Here is a 20,332-nt window from a genome sequence, read left to right as displayed (position 1 = left end):
CAAAAAAGTACGGATCCGGCACCGGTCAGGCTCCGACGGTATCAGAAAAAGTGCTGATCAGGATCCGATCCGACTCCGGTCAAAATTGAAAAAATCCTGTCGGATATCCAATCTGGCCCCGGTCCATGCTCCGCACTAGCACATTCCCACCGAATAGCCTTGGGATAACCTACACACAATCGTAAAAGTGATTGCCCAACGGACAGCAGAAAATGCATTCGATCAAGTCAGATTTCAATACCTATGCAATGATTGTTGGTACGTATTTATGAACACAAAAAGTGTTAGTTATTATCCGTGCAGGATAAATGAATCATTTTATTATCCTTTCGCGAAAGGGAGTGAGTGGTTCATGCATCAAGGAAATACGTTGCAATTGTCGTATATTGTCATCGATTTTTCGTCCGTACATTGATAATTTGAATCAATTCCTTTTGACTGATAGTCTCGTCGATAGAAGATCCTGTTATAAAGATATTCAAATCATTGTCGTCGAATTTTAGGATATACCAATATTAAATATTGTTATTGGCCTACTATTTTCAGCAAGATAAGCGGAAAGGACAGCATACGGACTTGGAGAATGAAACTTTTCAATTTGCTCATTTCTTCAACTGATATCAATTGAAGAGTAAGGTTAGCAGTCGTCATTTGTAACATAGGCAATTATGCATTAGCATTCTGCACTAGTTCTTGTAATATCACACAATCTGTTGACTGTACTTTAGCTAAACGGACCTATAATAATTCAAGCCCGATCAATATCTGTCTCCGGAGAAAGAACGACTAATGGACGAAATATTTTACAGATATACATATCATTACCGACAGAGCATGGCGTACGGCGGAACAGATACCACCGTACCAATATCAGAACAGAATGATCAGGAGAAACGGACCGAGGCTCAAGTAAAGATTGACGAAGTCGTCGATATCATGAAGACAAATGTGGACAAGGTATTGCAAAGAGATGAAAAAGTTTCTATCCTTGAAACCAGGGCGGAAGCGGTTTTGGACGAAAGTGCCCAGTTTAAAGAGCAAGCTAAAGAGTTAAAGAAGAAATATTGGTGGCAAAATTACAGAATGTGGATCATCCTTGGCTGTGCCGTGGTCGGGGTGGCGGGCGTGATTGCTATTTCGATCGTCGTAAGCAATCAAACGGGTTGACATCAATATGAGATTTTTTCTTTGATTATAATCCTATTTTTGTTGAAAGTGTTTCACTGCGACAAGTTAATGATGGCATATTGCATAGAAATCGGAAATATTGCGGAACAGTAGCGCTTGATCCAGAGTCAAATACGCAGTACGCATGTATTCTCAAGTCTATAGCCATTTGTAGGTCTTTACACACAATAATTAATGTAGTCGAAAACATGAGTTCACGCTGTCATCCGCACGCAGAAAGATGAACATCTCAGAACACTAGGCTGTGAAAAAAAAGAATGTAGTTATAGGGACCTCGACTGAAGCACTGCATACATCATCGTGGTAAATCCACATTTCGACATATCGGCGCGTTAGGGCGATGCACACCGTAACAGGGAAAGTGTCATGTTGTAGCCTATATGCGCGACGTAGACATATTATTATGATAATATGTACAGTACATGAAACGTGAAATATTGCACTGACGCTCGGTTTAAGCATAAAACCAATTGTAAAATGAAGTACCGAGCTTTGAGGAAAACTTGCGTTGGTTTCACATAGGGTTACCATACGTTCTCCGTTAGGACGATTTGTCCTTCTTTTTCAAGAAATCGAAAATCTCCTCCGATGTCGCCCAATCCACCATCCTTTCGCGGCGCGGAAATTGAAAAAAAAACTGTCGTTGTAGCGGGTCTACCGGGATGAGTCGACTTTGCAAAATGAGCTTCTTTTTAGTCCACACAACAGTATTTCTAGTTGAAATTTTCAAATTACCCTTTGTAACATAAGTGTCCTCTTTCCGGATCTCAAATTATGGTAGCCCGAGCTCACATCTCAGCCCATACGGACGATGGCGTACGGTGGAACGGGTACTTCCTTGCCTTTGAAACATCAGCGTAATTCTCAAAAGTGGCGGCAAATCCAAGGACTTGTCGACGTGACTAAGGAGGTTATGGGGGAGAGCGTGGAAAAGGTCAAGCCGCGAGGCGAGAAAAACGAGCGATTACTATCGCCCAGAAAGCCAGGGAAATGAAAAAGATGACGAACGACCTAGGCGAGAAACACTATTGGAAGAAATTTAAAATATGGCTTGCGAGAGCGGCCATTTTCCCCAACGTGCGTTCACGTCGTCGGTCACTAAAATGGTAGGAAGGAATTAGTCGATAAGTTCGCATTGTTGTGCATCATAGCCGAGTTGGTACTGAAACGCAATGGGCATATGTCACGCGTTATCTGCGTAGCAACATCATGCCTAACAAGGATTATGCGAGTATACCTCCCCTTAAACAACTGAAAATAAGAAGAAACCGATCAGGGTTGTTCATTCTCCGAGTCGTCGTCGTTGTTGATGTTATACTCTCCAGCATCCATGGCAGTCAACTCGTCAACTCAAAACGGGTCGCGGGTACTGGGTAGGGCTGGGCAAAATCGAGTACCTGAGTGATTCGTTTCTGAATCACGTATTATGTTTCGAGTCGAGTCGAGTCGAGTATTCGAGTGTCACTCATTATGACGTCACAAAAATGTAATATGTCAAAGTTCAAATACGTACCATTTGTGCCGCCACAAAGAATACAATGCCGTTATCCATCACATTAAAGATACTTCGGTATTTCTGCGACCCTACCGATTTCATTGCACTTTGTGACAATGCTGTGGGAGGATCATGACTTTGGAAATGTTTTTCCAGTAAAGGTCGTGTAGCTTTTCACTATATGTTTCGTATACTGCGATGCGACCAATCAAGGTTTCAAGGCTCCCACAGTGGAAATAGCAGCGAAACCATAATTCTCGTTGATAAAATAACTTTCAGTTGCGAGGAGCGTATAATTTCAGCACTCAAAATAATCGTCTTTTGCTACTCGACTCGAATCAGTAAAATAATTTCTCGATTCAGATTCGGGTACTCGAATTATTGTGCCCCGCAGCCCTAATCGCGTGACACTCTTCAAAATTCGTAGAGGTCGTGGGCCACATGACTTCAATATCGAGATAAAATAGGCAACGCAGTTTAGCAACCAAGTTTTGATTACTCTGCGTCAGTGCAACAATGTGCTCTCTAACGTGGGCGACGGGCATAGTTACCACCCAAGAAATAAAATTTTATTGAAGAAATACAAATACAACAAAGATATCATGATCATCACTTTCATTCTATTTTGAACTATGAGCAGCGCACGATACCTGACAACATTTTTCAGCGACTAAAGCAGGGGTGGCCAACCTTTTTGGTATATTCACGGTCGCATTTTGATTACTTATGCATAGCCTATATATACGGCTGCATTGCAGTGCATAATAGTCGTAATGAAGGCCAAATACCCACGTTAAACTGTTTATTTCCAATTGTCAATTGCCAGTGAACTCCGGACTAATCTATTTAACCATATCGGCTTGCTATGCGCACGAAAATCGTGAGTAGTCAATTAGTCATGTTATTAATAGCCACATGGAATCGTGTTCCAGTATCGCCAGGCGCGAATTTTCTTTCATTTTCACGAGCGAATTCCGTGCTTAATATTAGTATAGTTTAATATTTTATCATAAAAGATTTATCCTTTCTCAGCCCACGTCATCAGATTCACCGGTAGAGTTGATGCAGAGGGTGTTTTCGAAAATTTAGGAAGGTTATTAATTCTGTACTGCATCTTTGGGTGGACCAATTGGTATTTTAGTCCCCTTTGTTGCATGCTGTTATTTCTTGATCTCCAATCAGGATTGTTGGTATATAGCGGAAAGATACATATACTAGAAATAAGTTTCCTTCGTGCTGAGGAGAACACGATTACATATTGGTATTATTTATGGGGGCATCATTTTCCTCTGCTGTTCGCATCTGTACTGTGGGGCTCATATTACAAAGGACACTACCACAGAAAATAATCTCGCATTGAACCGCGCCCGGCGCGGAGAAAATGTCAAAAATAATTCAAACCTCTCAATTGCTAAATTCAATTCGTAAATTTTATTCCTAAATTCGTAATTTCAATTAGTAAATTAAATTCGTATTCGTATCGTACGATTTTAAATGCGTAAATTCGTAATCTCAATTCGTAAATTCAATTAGCAAACTGACGACACCAAACACATCCTAATCGAATCAAGTGTTGAAGGCCGCATAATTTTCCTGCTACTGCCGCAGATTGACCATGACCACCCACTAAAGCTGTGGTTCTCAATCGGTGTGCCGCGGCAAACTAGTGTGCCATTTAGGTCTCGCGAGGGTGCCACGGGAGATTTCATCGGGATTTTGAAATTATGCGTAAAATAAATCTATATAGTCCATAGCAAATGATCAATAATCTCAATCGGGCATGATTTGAAGATTGTACACTTTATAAATCAAGACTGCTGTCATGCCTGCAGTCAATATCCCCCAGCATGCCTTGAAGGCTGGATTCAGTTTTACACAATACGTTGATTAATCGCAGAGAAGAGCAAACACGGCGGCGCCCGCGCGACATTGACAATGCATTTTCAAATCCTCAACGTCGTCCTTATCACCAGCGAGAAATGAACTACTTTGAAGTGATGTTCTCTGTTCAGTTGTTCACGTTCACAAATTCGAATAACAAACCCAGCCATACACGTTGCGATTTCCAGGTAACGAGCCGGCACTGCCGTTAAAATGTAGGCTTGGATCGCAATGTTATTTTGCCAGCGACGAACCTGACAATTGAGAAGTAAATTTGATGGAATTATATCAGTTAACAAATTTTCCCAGGCTGAGGATATTATCCCGGCTTGTTGGGACTATAATTGAAGTTCGGGTGGCTGCCGGTACAACTACTGAGGTTTGGCTATAATGGCTATATCCTCACGCGTGTTACACGATCAGCGTGGAATTGCGTTTGGCAGCCATATACTGTAAACGCCCCTCCGCCTTTAGGCTTCTGTATTCGGTAGGGGCGATCGTGCTTGGCCTGTTTGATGCGATGGTTAACTATATGGGTGATGCGGTAATGGGCACACTTTATTGTGAAACAGATCGTTTGAAAGAGTATTTCAGCACAGCCCCAAGTTACTGTGACTTCGTATATCGTTGAATAAATCAAAGTGAACCCATTTACTTTCGTCCGAATACGCCCTGCTTGGTGTAATCAATAAGGAACGATATTCTGACCAGAGAAATATGACGACTTCCTATCAGGGCCTAGTAAGCTATATGAGGAACGCGATTCGTACAAAAGTTTACTTTAGGAAATTTTAGAATGGAAAAGTTTTTTTTGAGTAAAAGGAAATCATGCGGTGATGATCAATGCAGTAAATAAAAATAGGATTTTGGAAGTGAAGGTACATTGCAATTGATGTTTCTCAATCGATCAATCGACGGATTATATTTTCATCTGCACAAGACACACACACAATGTACAGTGCGATATACAAGACACACAATGCGATGTAATGAACAGCTAGAAATGAAAAGAAAGCTAAGATAGCACGCTTTTATTGCAACATCTTTCTAAAATATGGGCTTCACTTGGTGTAATGATGAATCACAGACCAACAGGCGATAAGCGCCAAATCTTTCTTTTTAATAAACAACAACAACAACAATCTACTCTGCCTTATCTTCTTCAAGGAAACGCTAAGCCTACTTGAGTGCTCCGAAAAGGCAGAAGTTCTCAGAGACCACCTCTGTACGACTGTATGTGTTGGTAAGTATCTTGGTAGGTTGCAGGTGCCGTCAGCAAAAAAAAATGAGAACCTCTGCGCTAGTGTGCCGCGAGCTATTTTTCATTTTCAATGGGTGCCGCTAGGTCAAAAGGTTGAGAACCGCTGAAAGAATCGATATCGGGGTTAGCTAAACACGGTATTTGCTGGAAAACTATCCCATCGTAAAGTTTGGTGTTTTGGGGAGTCCGTCGTTTTCTAAGCGTCTCGATGTTGACATTTGCGGGCCATTTTGCGTCAAGGCAATATGCCCGGCCTATTCATATCGGCAAATTATTTCTTCATGGAATGATATTATCATCACCGAAGCTGTATCAGCTAGTGAAGAATAGTGATATTGGGCCCAGGAGAATAGCTTGCTTATTGAACAACAACAACAACAATATTTTAGATTGAAATCGATTTTTGCATTTCAAAATGATTTACTAAGCGTTATTCTGAAATTTCAAATCAGGTCGCGGGCCGCAAATTATGACCTCGTGGGCTGCGTGTTGGTGACCCCTGCTCTATATGGTATCACTTACGGTCGGTTTTGCGAAAAACTGACTACAATCGTGAAACATCTGTCTAAGATGATCTACATGGCAGCGTTATCTTGGCTTTATTTTAAATGTACCACTCGTATGTTCCGTGACAGTCATGAGAAATTAATAGGGTAAATATTTGGGATGGTGTGAACTTTTGAAAGGTTCAGGTCGTGTGAACGCGAACCTTCTTGAAATGTTCTGTGTGAATGCGAACGTGAACCTATGACATCACGTGACGTCATATTGCTAATTCTAACCCAGGGGTGGGCAAACTTTTGAGCTCGCGGGCCGCATTCAACATCTGAATCCATTCGCGGGCCGCACTATATAAAATTGGGATTATGAACTAACGCAATATTGGTACTTGATTATATTATGAGGAAATGGAGATAATATATGTGCTTATTTAAACACACCAAACATAGCTTTGATGATATCGTACACGCGTCAGAAACATAGTTGCTAGATTTCACAGGCTGTTCGACCTCAATAACCAGTTTGTCAAAACTATAGAGACGAAATACGGTTGTCCCGATTCTTTAAAATCTTCATAAATCTGTGAGCAGCGATCTGTTCATATATTTACTAATTCCACTTTTGGTTCAGTTCCAGTACACACAATGCTGACAGCATCATACACATGTTAGCTTCAAACACGCTTCTACTAGTTGTAGATAAAGTATGAATACCCCGATTCTACGCATACGACAAATCTACCTAATACACGCGCGAATCGTTTCGTAAAAGCACATCATTGACATAATTAAAACTGGAATGGCCAATCTGAAATCACACTCGTGATCCAAATTATGTCAATCTCGTTTAGGATTTCTGTAACCTTTAGCAGTTGAAACCTTTCAAACTCCCTGGGCCTTGAGATCGGGATGTAGCGCCAGAAATTAAACATAAAAAATATTATAGGAAGGATCTGCCTAAGAACAGTGGTTATCGAACTTTTTATGACAAAATCCCCTTTATGATGGTGAAAGATTTCGAGCCCCCCTATACCGTCATATCACAAACGCAACCAGGATGCTAGCAATCCTAACCGATAGTTTGATGGCATCGACTCTGGAGGGGATGAGATCTTTTTAAATATGAAATTCAGACTAAATAAAGAGCAAAAATAATTAATAGGATGTAAATCGCGCGGAGCGCGAAAAAATATTTTCAGTTGAGCTCAGCTTCGCGTCCCTTCAGATGCTTTCACGCCCCCAAGGAAGGGTGCCCCCAGTTTGAGAACAACTGCCTTAGATTCAATGGTCAAATAATCTATACTAAGAAAAAGTTTAATCAAGTCCCTGTATTAATTCGATTTATAGGACGCATTTTACCAATATTTTAAAAAGTTTGTTTATACTCTCGCGGGCCGCACAGAATGGTGTGGGTGGCCGCATGCGGCCCGCGGGCCGTAGTTTGCCCACCCCTGTTCTAACCCAACATCTCAGCATAGTGATTTCAGTGAAGTGATTAGGCTATACACGATTTCTAACGACGACTTAGGCCACATTATGCCACAATACTGAAGCAATGAAATGATATATTAATCTAGGCTTACTATATTTTGGAAATCTAAAAAGAGGACACTTTTTCAGAAATTTGCAAGTTGCAAAACCGGAGTAGAATTCTCAAAAACCGGTGAATTTCTCCCACTTTGTGATCGGTTGACTAAAAAAAAAATAAAAAAAGGGGCATCCTTCCCGCTTAGAGCTCGAAATACCGTTTTTCTCTCCACATTGTCAGGGGGATGGCTAAAAATAAAGGTCATCTTTTCGCTCAGAGCTCAAGTCACCGTTTTTCACTCCGAAATACCCGCCGGAGCTTCACTTCTGTGCTAATTTGCGGCATATTACTCGCAATTTGCTCTAAATCTGACCTAAATTTTCAAAAAAGAGGACAAAATCTCAAAAACGAGGACAAAAGGGCGTCCTCCGAGGACACTTTCAAAAAAGTAAAAAAGAGGACAAATCCTCTTAAAAGAGGACGTATGGTAAGCCTATATTAATCCCATGAAATCAATATCTTCCGTCGCCTTGCAAACAATTTCGACGTGGACTTGCAAGGGAATGTAAACTTACGCCTTAACGGTATAGGCCAGACCGGACAATGTGTTATCAATCAATGATAAATCATTGTGTTCAACAATGAACTTGATAATAATTAATCACACCATTGCAGGTCACACTCATTTCCGGTCTAGCAATGGTGAATAAGACTCTTCTACTGGTATTGTGAAGGCTGGCAGTAACTGCATGCAGAGTTTGACCATAAAAACGTTGTCAGGGTTATCCAGCTGAAATCTTCCTTAAATTCTCATCAGCTCAGAAATGAACTGCTCCGCAGTGCACATATCAGCCTGATTTCTAACACCTTGCAGTCCCGGCGGACAGAGATGCCACTGGGATATTTCGGAAAATCCCAGATGTGGACGCTAAATAAACTCAGAAAAACTCAGATCTTTTATTTCACTCAAAATTCTATGCGATAGCTGTGAAACTGGAAATACAGTCATGGATGTAAGTATTATCCCTTGATATTGAAATTCCCACAGCTCATACAATAAATTTGGCTCGGTAAACACTGCAAATCTCACAAAAATATGTCGTTTCGACGTTTCCCTCGTGACGTATTGCAGTGAAACAATCAGTCAATCAATCAGGTTTATTAATATTTTCATCGTTTCAAAAACATCACAAGACTGCGATACAATGAAAAGATATGAAGGTGTCGAAACAACTTGGAGTAGCCTTTAAGATCAGACACCCACCTTAGCCTAGGCGAAGTAAATAAGAGGCATGCACACAGAATGAAAAGTAATGCAGAGAATATAAGACGCAAGCGACAAAATGATGTGGTATAGGTGCGGAGCGCCAATACTCAAAATAATGCCAGGCCCTATCTCTGAGGGGTATTTGCTGGTATTTTCAGTGACCTGACCAAATTGAAAGTCGCTTTCGATTGATTATTCCTGGAATAATCACATTAATCTTGGATAATGTGACATGCATGTTTAGTCGACAAATAATATAAACTGCCAATCATGACTTTTAGGGTATATTTCAGATGTGCTGATAACCAACTGATACCAGCATTCAAGTCTTCAATCGTTTTAAAAATTGTAAGACAACAGTTCGAATGAGTTGCCATATGAGTTAAACTCTCTGCGACACGGCAGTCAGTATTTAATGAAACTCCATCGCACCACAAGGCATAGGCCTCTCATTTTAGTAGTGAAACAGTCTTTGAAGACTCTGCTGTTACAACAAAAGCGATATCCATTGACAACTGGCGATCTGAAGTACGTGCATTTCACAACATTATGATCTTACTAATCTGGTAAGTGATTTTGTATCTAAAAATTGACCTGAAGAACATGATGTTGAAAAAACCCAGATTTCAAGGACAAAAACCCAGAAACCCAGGCGATGCTCGAAAAACCCAGATCTGGGTGGAAAAACCCAGGAGTGGCATCTCTGCCGGCGGAGACGTACCGTACATCACCACACAATATTAAACTTCGTTCGATAGCCTAGATTTCTTTGTGACGACATAAACTCGCATTTTTTAAATTTTTGTGCTGTGGCTTTTGTAAGGCTAAGATTTTTGATATGCAGCTCGCGCATGAAGCAAGTCTGCCCACCCGTGTTATATACTAATCAAATGCACGTGATGACTAGCGATGACACGGGCCATATTATGCCACAATGCTAAAGTAGGCCTATATGCTGAATTTTCAAACGCAACCAGTATCAAACCAAACTAACAAATGCTATATTAATTCCACAAAATCGGTTTGCCAGCAATTACGAATAGGACTTGGTTAGACCGGAAGGATGTATTCTTAAGAGTGAGACACTGGATTCAACAGGGCATGGTATGGTATGGTATGGAAGGAGAATTTTCCATACTCCATACTTGCCTTACTCTCTCCATACCATACTTGCAATTTTCCATACCATACCAACATTGTTCCATACCATACTTGATACATATTCCATACTTTCAAATACTTCAATATCATAAGTATAGTACCTTTTATAGCACCTATATTATTGATATTTCGGATGTCATTATTGCTTAAACTGGCCATGGTGCGAATCTAATTCCTGGTAATAGTTTTACAGAGTCTGTTTTGGTGAGGTTTAGTTCACGGTGGTGAGGTGCCATGTACGTCTACTCTACAGCTTCCGCGACCAAAATGAGATAGTGAGCAGATTGTTATCTAGGACTGTCCATAAAAGGGACTGGCAACATACGGCCCGCGGGCCGGATGCGGCCCGCAACAAGATTTTTTCCGGCCCGCGGACAGTTTCCCGTCTTACATAATAATGTGGCCCGCGGCCCCAGTCTGCCAAGATTCCCCCCTACTTGCCTAAACGTCAAATTTTAGTGACTGTATGTTATTATATAGGTGTGCGCACTGTGCAGCGTGCGAGAGTGGAGCTTACGCGTAAGTTCGTCGAAGCGAGAAGACTTGCATTATCGGCATTTACGATGTGCTGAACCCTAATGAATTGAGTCTTGGTAAATTTTGGGTACCGGCTACCGGGCTTATCAAACGCTTTGAAATCTTAATTAAGGATTGCACCGTGAGTTATTTGATCAGAGAGAAGCAGACACGGCGGCGCCTGTATGATAATGCTATTCTCAAATCAACATTGTATAGTTATCATCGGCGAGAAATGGCTTTGAAGTGACATTGCTGTCGATAAAATACTTTCATTAAATACGATTTATTCCTTGTAAACATGGGCGAATAATTTATCCATTCAGCAATCCGGCCCGCCAAGTACCTAATTTTCCTATTTCCGGCCCGCCGACTGGAGAAGTTGCCCGCCCCTGTTCCATAAGGATATCATCTCATTTCCGGTACATTGGCATGAGGCACATGCAAGTTTGAAGTAAATACTCGCAAAATAATTTATAATACAGGCGCACCCATAAAATATCCCAGCTGCAGGCGATCAATACTGCAGCGATCTGCGTGATTATTAGTATACAGTATTTGGTTGGTGTTAGCGTGGCGAGAATTCCAAACTATCTACCCCACTCCCTGATCTATAATCCTAATGCGAGATCGTTTGAAATATGACCAATAAGATATCTCGGTATGTAAATAGTATAGATGTGCGGACAATGTTTCGGAAGAAATGTAATTATCAATCACATTGAGCATTTAGTTCGTTGCATCATGATTGCTTGTAAGCTGTCGTCACTCAAGGAATGAGGTAGTTGGAGTAGCCTACATTACCAATTATTGCGTCACATGATAGACTATGTTCGGAGACGTCGTGTCTAGACTCGAGAGAATATCGGATCAACATTACTGTTGTCATTATTATATCACAAAATCATGTCATTCCAAGTGCTCCTAAAACCGTTGCACAAGCGTGTATTTGTTCCTACACAGCGTTCAATAGTTCACGTTCACACGTGAGAAAAGCGATCGTATTCCATGAACAACGAACAACGTACGCTTCATGAAGCTTGCACAGATCACGATAAAACGTATAAAACACCAAAGTATGGAAGTATGGAAATGTCGTTCCATACCATAGATTAAAATCTTCCATTCCATACCATACTTGCATTGTTCCATATTCCATACCAAAATATCGATCCATACCATACCATACTTCCATACCATACCATACCATACCATACCATACCATGCCCTGGATTCAATACTTACGCCCGATGTTATCTCAAAAAAGTCATGCAGTAGCAAACACCGCAATAGCACATATTTGGATTTTATGATACAATAAGGATATCAAATAAAGATAGATCCCATATGCCCGATAGATTGCTTTACATTAGACATCGATGCACTCTTTATATCAATTTCGCTGATGTAAATACCTGGTTGGTTGACTAAGCACAATTCACCGACTTCTTACATGTAGTGTGTTAGTTCTTGCTATTGTGTGATTGCGGGCAAAACTCATAACAGAGAGTTACTAGACTCACAAACGGAAAGCTGAATATTCCGAGCAAACTTTCGAGCAAATAATTTTTTGAGATTGGCAAGGTGCAGGCTCGTTGAAAGGTGAATTTTTATCATGCCTCCAGCGCCATGCGGAGAATGGTCCGAAGTTGAAATGCAAATGATTTCAACTAAATACGTTATAATGACCTGAAAAATTGTAATACATGAAAAGGTTCAGAGTGCAGAACCTACCAAGGTTCGTTTGTGAACACGAACCTGCAAATTCCAGAAGTTAACACTCAGAACGTGACCACTGACCGTGAACCTCACGTTCACATCATCCCCAGTAAATATCAACAAATTTCTGAACATATAGAGGTATGGTCCGAATCCCATAAAGGAGATTCTCGGCGTGAGGTCCATAGGCCCCTTGGGGTTCCACGGACTAGTTTTATTGGATCTATGAAAGAGTAAGGTTGAGACTACAACTATAAAACTACATTGCCTTCTTTATATGATCAGTCCTAAATTTCGTAATTTTACCTACTCACCACTCTTATTTTCACAATAGCTAAACAGACGACACCAATACAAATAATTATATTCAAACTGGTAATAAGGCCGTGACGCGGGCTCTGCCAAAGTTATGGCGTTGTCATATAGCAGGGGTGGGCAAACTTTTGAGCTCGCGGGCCGCATTCAACATCTGAATCCATTCGCGGGCCACACTATATAAACTTATATATATATATATATCGGCTTTCAATTAAATAAAAGGGCAAAAGAAAACAGGAAACTAAGGAACATCAAGATATCAGTTTTTGGCCCTTATCAAGCGCCTCCAGCGTGGGCGGTCGTGGGCGTCTTCGAGCGATAGCCCGCGTTGCGCTAGCTCGGTCTCTATTGTTGAGCGCCATGTGGTTCTATTCCAGCCACCTCTGCGCCATGGCTCTGCTAACGAGGCCGCTGTGCACTTGACTAACGTTTACAACGCTGCTCGCAAGGAACGAGTCGAAGCTATTGCTCTTTCCGTGGAAAACGAGTTGGAAGCAGGCCGGTCAAGAGCAGCCTGGAAAGCCATCGGTGAACTAGTTGGCTCCAAGAGGACCCGCGTGAAGGCCTGTACGCAAGACCTCGGATCACACTTCGAGACCCTCTTATCTATATAAACTTGGGATTATAAACTAAAACGCAGTATTGATATTTGATTATATATATGCAATATTTGATTATATATACCATGTTAGCTTCAAACACGCTTCTACTATGTGTAAATAAAATATAAATACCCCAATTCTACGCATACAACGAATCTACCTAAGACACGCCCGAATCGTTTCTTATAAACACATCACTGAAATAATTTAAAAAAAATGGAGTGGCCAATCTGAAATCCCACTTGTGATCCAAAGTATGTCAATCTCGTCGAAGCTATTCCGCTGTGATATTAAGTATTTACCTCAGATCAGTGGATCTCAAACTTTTTAAGACACGCCCCCCTCATGATGGTGAAAGATTTCGCGCCCCCTTATCGTCATATCACAAAACGCAACTAGAATGCTAGCAAACCTAACGGGTAGTTTGATGGCATGGAAGGTAACGACTGTGGATGAGAGATTTATAAATATGTAATTCAGACTAAACACAGAGCAATAACTATGAATTGGGTGTAAATCGCGCGGAGCGCGAAAATTTTTTTCAGTCGAGCTCAACTTCGCACCCCCCTTCAGATGCTTTCACGTCCCGAAGGGTAGCGCCAATCAGTTTGAGAACCACTGTCTTAGAATTATCACGGTGAAATATACTAAGAAAAATTAAATCAAGTCCCTGCATTAATTCGATTTTTAGTACTCATTTGATCAATATTTTTAAAAAGTTTCTTTAGACTCTCGCGGGCGGCACAGAACGGTGATGCGGGCCGCATGCGGCCCGCGGGCCGTAGTTTGCCCACCCCTGTCATATAGCCTTTGGAGCATCCTCTAGAATAGATGACAGCGATGCCGTGATCTCAAATTTTGCGGTTTCATTGCGGTAACTGTAGAATACTTCCACTACTTTCACTCTGCGGAATCTCATGCGTAATTTAAGCTCCGGCATCCTCATCGTCCGATTGTCGTATGATCAGCCCGAATGGTAAGAGAAATCAACGACTACGGAAAAGTATTACACGATTATTCCCACACAGGCTATCACATGCCAAAGTTATGCCAGGTTTAGCACCCAATTGTTTTCAAAATCAGTCATCCGTGACATTAACTTCAAATATTTCTAACGTGATGCTGTCTATACTAAAATTAGAAAGTATGACGTATGAAAGTTGGTTTCTAGAAGGCCCTACCTGAGATATTTCAGTCATTAGTAGAGCGATTTTTGTACCTAAAATACGGGAAGATATTGACCTAACGAATTAAGATTTTGACATTTTTTTACCTCAGAAAACTTAATTTTGACCAAATTTTGACCCAACGCATGCAAAGAGGTGTTTTCTCACATAATGAGTTATTGTAGCACAACGAAAGATACTTTCCTACATTCTCGGGTAGAAAGTGTCTGTCCCTACTAAGTAGCTTGTCAAGAATGGGGAAAGAACGTTCAACATCAGTAGTTGTTGGCTGACAACACTGAAGTTGTGCGTATACTGCTGTTGGTGACACACCGTGTTGCTTCATTCTGACAATGGTGTCCGTCTACATCACAATTTTTCATCATGTGTTTCTTGATATAATAACCATGCAATGCCCACGCAGTCTTGCTTCATTTAGGATATTGCGGTAGGTTAAGCATAGCACCATGTCAACCTATTTGTTTCATTGGAATGTTTATGATTCACAATGAGCAGAGAATGGGCCGTCTGCAACGGTAGGCCTATAAAGTAAGCTACAAGCTGTAAAATGTCAAATGATGAGGTCACCGACAGTGCAATATCTACGATACAAACGGAATGCGGGTTGCAAGAAATTTTGATTTTTTTGACCCAACGCTACAATTTTGACGAAATTTTGACTTTTTTGACATGTCAAAAAAATCGCCCTATTCGTAAGTCCGCCTATACGCCCATTCCCAGTCCGTCTACAGTACTTTTCTCTCAAACACCGTTGAAACTATAGGTATGTTTCATTTTTATGCCAGAAAAAAAAGAGATTGATAATTTTAAAAGTATCGATGATGCGAAACAAATAATTAGATTTTCGACCACAGTGTCTCGTATAACATCAAATGGCATCAAAAATGGAGCCAAGAAAGATGGGTGAATCCTTATTTTTTTGTTACTAGGCGAGTATATATTGCTTTATAATTGTGTACTCGCGCAGTCACAAGGTGAATGCATTTTAGATGACTATAAACAGGATGTAAATGTATACATGCGCAGATAAATTACAACATGCCTAGCTCTGCGTGAGTGGGAAGACGGAAATGATTCTAACGTAAGATGTGTTCTTTAGATCAGTATCGATGCCGGATTCCCGAGTCGCGCAGGAGAATCGATAGCCGAATGTAATGTGACAAAATTCGAATGCGGTCACTTCGCTGGCGACACTAACCCTATACCAATGAATAATCGTAACGCTGAATACGGGTATGTTATGATGTTTCATGAGATTGATTAAGCTTTGATAAGAGTGTTGGTGCATAAGTTTCGCTGAGAATGTTTATGTTTACTATCGATAATTAATTTATCTAGCCTGGAATAGGGGATGTAATTTGATATATCTGGGACGGATATAGATGTGCTTATAGTATAGTTTTCATTTTAAATCATCTTTGTAGGGTTGTAAAATTGAAACCTGTCCTTCTGAATTGCCAATTATATGTCTAATATTTATAAGCTCATTTGTAACTAAGAAATTTGCATCACGCTGTTGCGTTTCAACTGAACAATACGATGTCAATTTCCAAGTTGAAGTCTGGCATTTACGAACTGGTATCTGAAAGGAAACAGCAGAAGTTAAATATTCATTATAATGTTTTCTATTTGTGTGGGGATCATATTTTAATGGTTTTGTTCTTTTATCACTTTGTTGATGCAAACTTCTAATGCATTCGATTTGTGGTTAGATGTATATATCGTTGTAGATTTTTGTTTTAATGTGAGATACCGCGTTTTAAAATGTGCGGTCCCCAATGGTTTACTGATTAGCGTAAGTGTTCTGCGGGTTAGTGAAGATTAGGAACTACTGGATTAATATGATAATGAAATGTCGTTACACAGGGATTTAAAAATACTGCATTAAGTCGCAGTCTGAATATTAAACTAGTGGTCTCGGTCGACACCTGTTTTGCGTTTCATATCGAAGCACATACATACAATGGCGTACGGCGGAACGTACAATTCCATGCCTTTCACTCATCAGGACACTTCTCGAAGGTTGGGGCAAAACCAAGCGCTTGCTGATGAGGTCAGAGGAATTATGGAGGAAAACATCGAAAAGGTTATACAGAGAGGCGAGAAGTCTGAAGAATTGGAAAAGCGATCGTTAATAATCATCGAGGAATCTGGGAAATTGAAAACGATTACGGACGACCCACGGGACTACTATTGGAAGAAATTTAAAACCTATCTTATTGCCCGTTGCGTCATCACGATGGTGCTTAGTGTGATCCTCATTGCTGGCGTGATCATCGCGGCCGTTCTGTTGAATAGAAAACGGTAGCGGCAAATACTGCTTGTAGTAATTTTGCTCGGAGAACGGACCGCTTTCATCAGCGCGTATTCTCGGTGTGAGTCACCAATTAAATACAGGAAGAATATATAGTCATTAAGATTATACGTAAATCATGCATCGCAGACTAGATCGTACGGAAACGCAGAGGTAGTTTACTGTGGGCATTTTGTGTGGCGAGATAGCGCAGTGGTCTAATCCGCGGCTGCAACACCAATGGGTGCGGGTTAGAGTCCGACCGAGGTCGACTTCCAAATCCGATACCTAAGTGTCGGAGGTTTACCTAGGCTCCTCCTCGCCACCTCATCCGTGTCAGCGGTGTCTTACAAAAAGCCTAGAGGTGGGCCGTGCTATAAGTCGGCAGTTACGAAAAATAAGAAGTTTATCGGCCAGGTGTAAATGACCATAGTAGTCGACAAACACCATGAATACCCCCCAAAACAAGCAAACTGTGGGCATTTCATGTTTATTTAACGGTAATCAATCAATCAATCAATCAATCAATTTAGGAGCCATATTTCTATAGGACTAGGCTAGATGGCTCATGATTAACTACAATTCTTGGTTCTTGGCGAAAAAGGAAGCATTTTGGATATAGTTGGCGTCATAGGGTTCTCTGTGTGTCAATAGTAATCGACCCACCGAACGTATACCGCACTGTATTTACCTATCTTGTCGGGTCTGTGTTTGATCTACTTATGTATTGTGTTATCATCTGAATTTATCGGAAAACAACCAATTGGTACTTTCAAGCAGGGTTGTAACCAAGTCACGAGGCTCCGAGTCACAAGTCAATCTCACTTTTACAGTTTTGACGCGAGTCAAGTCGATTCATTTTCAATTCACCACCGAGTCAAGTAAGAGTCCAAGTCATCGAGCAGAGGGTCGAGTTCGAGTCGTGGTATTATGACTCGAGTCCGAGTCCAAGTCTTTGTGTTGACTGCTCAGTTTCGCGTTCCCAGTCTTGTTAAACCCACTTTTATAACTCTGTTTGGTGACATCGAATGGTTCGCGTATATAATATACTAACTGACTCACTTTTACCAGTTTCTGGTCGTATCATCAAGTACCAGTACCAATAGACGAAATTCCAATAGGGTGGTTACTTTGTTATTCTTTGAAATTACAATGAAATGTCGGTCTTGGCCGTCTGAGTCTCGAGTCACATGACGTGGTTCGAGTCATGCGCAATGACTCGAGTCGAGTCGAGTCATTTCCGTATTTTGAGAAATTGACTCGAGTCAAGTCGAGTCATCAGAAAATCGTGACTCGAGTCTGATTCGAGTCGAGTAATGACTCGAGTCATTACAACGCTGCTTTCAAGTATAATACACTGGTACCACTTCAAGATCGCGCATATTTACATCAGGATACTTATAGGACCTTGCGACGTTGCCAGTTGAAGAGAAGAGAGCCCTAAATCTAGTATCATACAGGCAGTTAAGCGACCGCAACATCCAGTATGAGGTTGGTTTGGCGTTCAGCAACTATTCGACGGCTTTGTGCGGCATGCATGACGGGAGGTTTGATGAGGCGCTAGATTTCCCTTTTGGTCAAAATCACGAAATCCATTAATGGGAGATTATTCCACAATGTATTAACGTAGAGGTATGTCACGTGTTATGTACGAAGAAAGACTATTCGACCTGCGGTTTACACGGGTATAGTGAAGTTCTTCCATCCATTATAACAACTCAAAGCAGGGTAATTCCTCACATCAAACCAAATAACTTCACACTCGGATCACTATGGTTAGCTATTCCCAAAAATTCTCCCCAAAATACCTGATATCGCACTAGCTGCCGGCGATGCGCCCTACTCGGCAAAAAGTAACGTTGCCATCGCCTGTTACCAGCGTTGCGTCATAGCAGTTGGCACCCCGCTTCGCAGCCGCAGGTCATCGAGCTCTTTGAACTGATTTGTTTAGGTTGGAGTCATTAGTGAGTATTAGATATTGTTAAATATTGGTATGGTTACATGTGTTAGATTCAGAGGTGGTCAGTAACGAAGTACTTCTACTTTTTGAAGTACTTGAAGTAGATTTTGCCAACTCACACTACTTTTTAAGTAGTTATGATTGTAGACTACTTCTACTTCTACTTGACAGTTTTCAGTTTTGCAGGCAAAAATAAGCGTAGAATACCTACTTACTTACTTACTTGTGAACCACCACTCCTACTTCTACTTGAGTAGAAATTTCGGCGTTACTTCTACTTCTACTTGAGTAGCGACGGTGACTACTTTGACCACCTCTGGTTAGATTTGGTTAGGGTTAAAGTCAGGGATAGGTTACATTAACTTTGTGTTCTGGCAACCTTAACTCTGCTTCGTTTCAGGGGTGTATCGCTCGCATGTTCTGAGTCAGAACTACAGAGTGCGCGCAGTTATTAGGTGCAATTCGCAATTGAGAGAAAAAAACTTAAAGGTGGCATACAATTCGCTACATGAAAATAATGTATTATCAACATAAAATATATGCGGTGTCTATCAGCTGCGTTGCCGTCACTGTCCTGCAAAATTGAACGACTTCTCCACATCGAAATTTTAAGCGCATAAGTGCAACACACCAGGATGTAAATGATCATTGTAGTCGAGAAACATCATTAATACAAGCAACAACAACGTCGACGACGACGACTTGCTGAGTCGCGATTTTGCGGTGACTCGACTTGACTCGACTTATTGCGCACGACCCGACCAAGTTATATGACTCGTATGACTCGACATTCGGACGAACATGACAGGCATTTCATTGTGACTTCGAAGAATAGTTAATTACCACATTATTGGTATTTTGTCCATCAATTGATAGTAGGAATATAGGGCCAGAAACTGTTAGGGGTGACGAATATCAGTTTGTGTTCTGAATACGAGGCATTCGCAGATTTACCCAGAGTCGTAAAAGTGAGTTGAACATGACTTGGACTCTATATTGGTTAGAGCACAGAGTTACTTGGACCCGGTCTCGACACGACGACTTGAACTCGAGCCTTTGCACTCCGACTTGGGCTCGGACTTGACTCGCTGGTGAATTGAAAATGCCTCGACTTGACTCCAATCAAAGCTATAAAAGTAAGATTTACTTGTGAATCGCAACCTTGTCACTTGGTTGCACCCCTGCAACACACGTGCGTGTTCAGTGTTTAATTACCATTATGTTCAGCACGAATTACAACAGAAATCAACGTCCGTGGAATAGTATTGTGCCGACGCCCCTGTCCTAAGGAATTGTCAATGCAGATGAAAGAAAATATGATATCAATTTTAAAACGTAAAGGTTAAACGGACGTTAAGCAGACCGTAAGAATAAGAATATATGTAATTGAACGATGTAACTCAATACAATATAAGATCATGAAGAGACACCGACACAGGGTTGTAACCAAGTCACA

At 41.1% G+C, this 20,332-nt stretch overlaps 2 protein-coding genes and 1 pseudogene across 3 annotated transcripts in view; all 3 read left to right on the top strand.

The window, feature by feature from the left end:
* LOC145438734 (uncharacterized) overlaps nucleotides 1-20,332 on the top strand; it is a 215,383-nt gene that overhangs the window by 15,057 nt on the left and 179,994 nt on the right. The window lies entirely within an intron of this gene.
* On the top strand, nucleotides 443-1,277 carry LOC145438780 (vesicle-associated membrane protein 3 pseudogene; annotated as a pseudogene). Its single transcript, XR_013915028.1, has 2 exons — nucleotides 443-631; nucleotides 810-1,277. The product of XR_013915028.1 is annotated as a vesicle-associated membrane protein 3 pseudogene (transcript).
* On the top strand, nucleotides 16,347-17,036 carry LOC145438724 (vesicle-associated membrane protein 3-like). The gene has a single exon (XM_080316074.1). It carries the CDS (start codon nucleotides 16,587-16,589, stop codon nucleotides 16,929-16,931), a length of 345 nt encoding a protein of 114 aa, XP_080172200.1. The 5' UTR covers nucleotides 16,347-16,586; the 3' UTR covers nucleotides 16,932-17,036.

The sequence above is a fragment of the Botryllus schlosseri genome, chromosome 5 (genome assembly GCF_051294905.1).
Source record: "Botryllus schlosseri isolate E-star chromosome 5, Bs_hap1, whole genome shotgun sequence".
NCBI lineage: Eukaryota > Metazoa > Chordata > Ascidiacea > Stolidobranchia > Styelidae > Botryllus > Botryllus schlosseri.
Note: the sequence above shows the minus strand (reverse complement) of the source record. Positions and strands in the feature narration are given on the sequence as shown.

What these genes read in the sequence shown, in the direction of transcription:
- LOC145438724 (XM_080316074.1), top strand. Translation starts at nt 16,587, where the DNA reads ATGGCGTACGGCGGAACGTACAATTCCATGCCTTTCACTCATCAGGAC.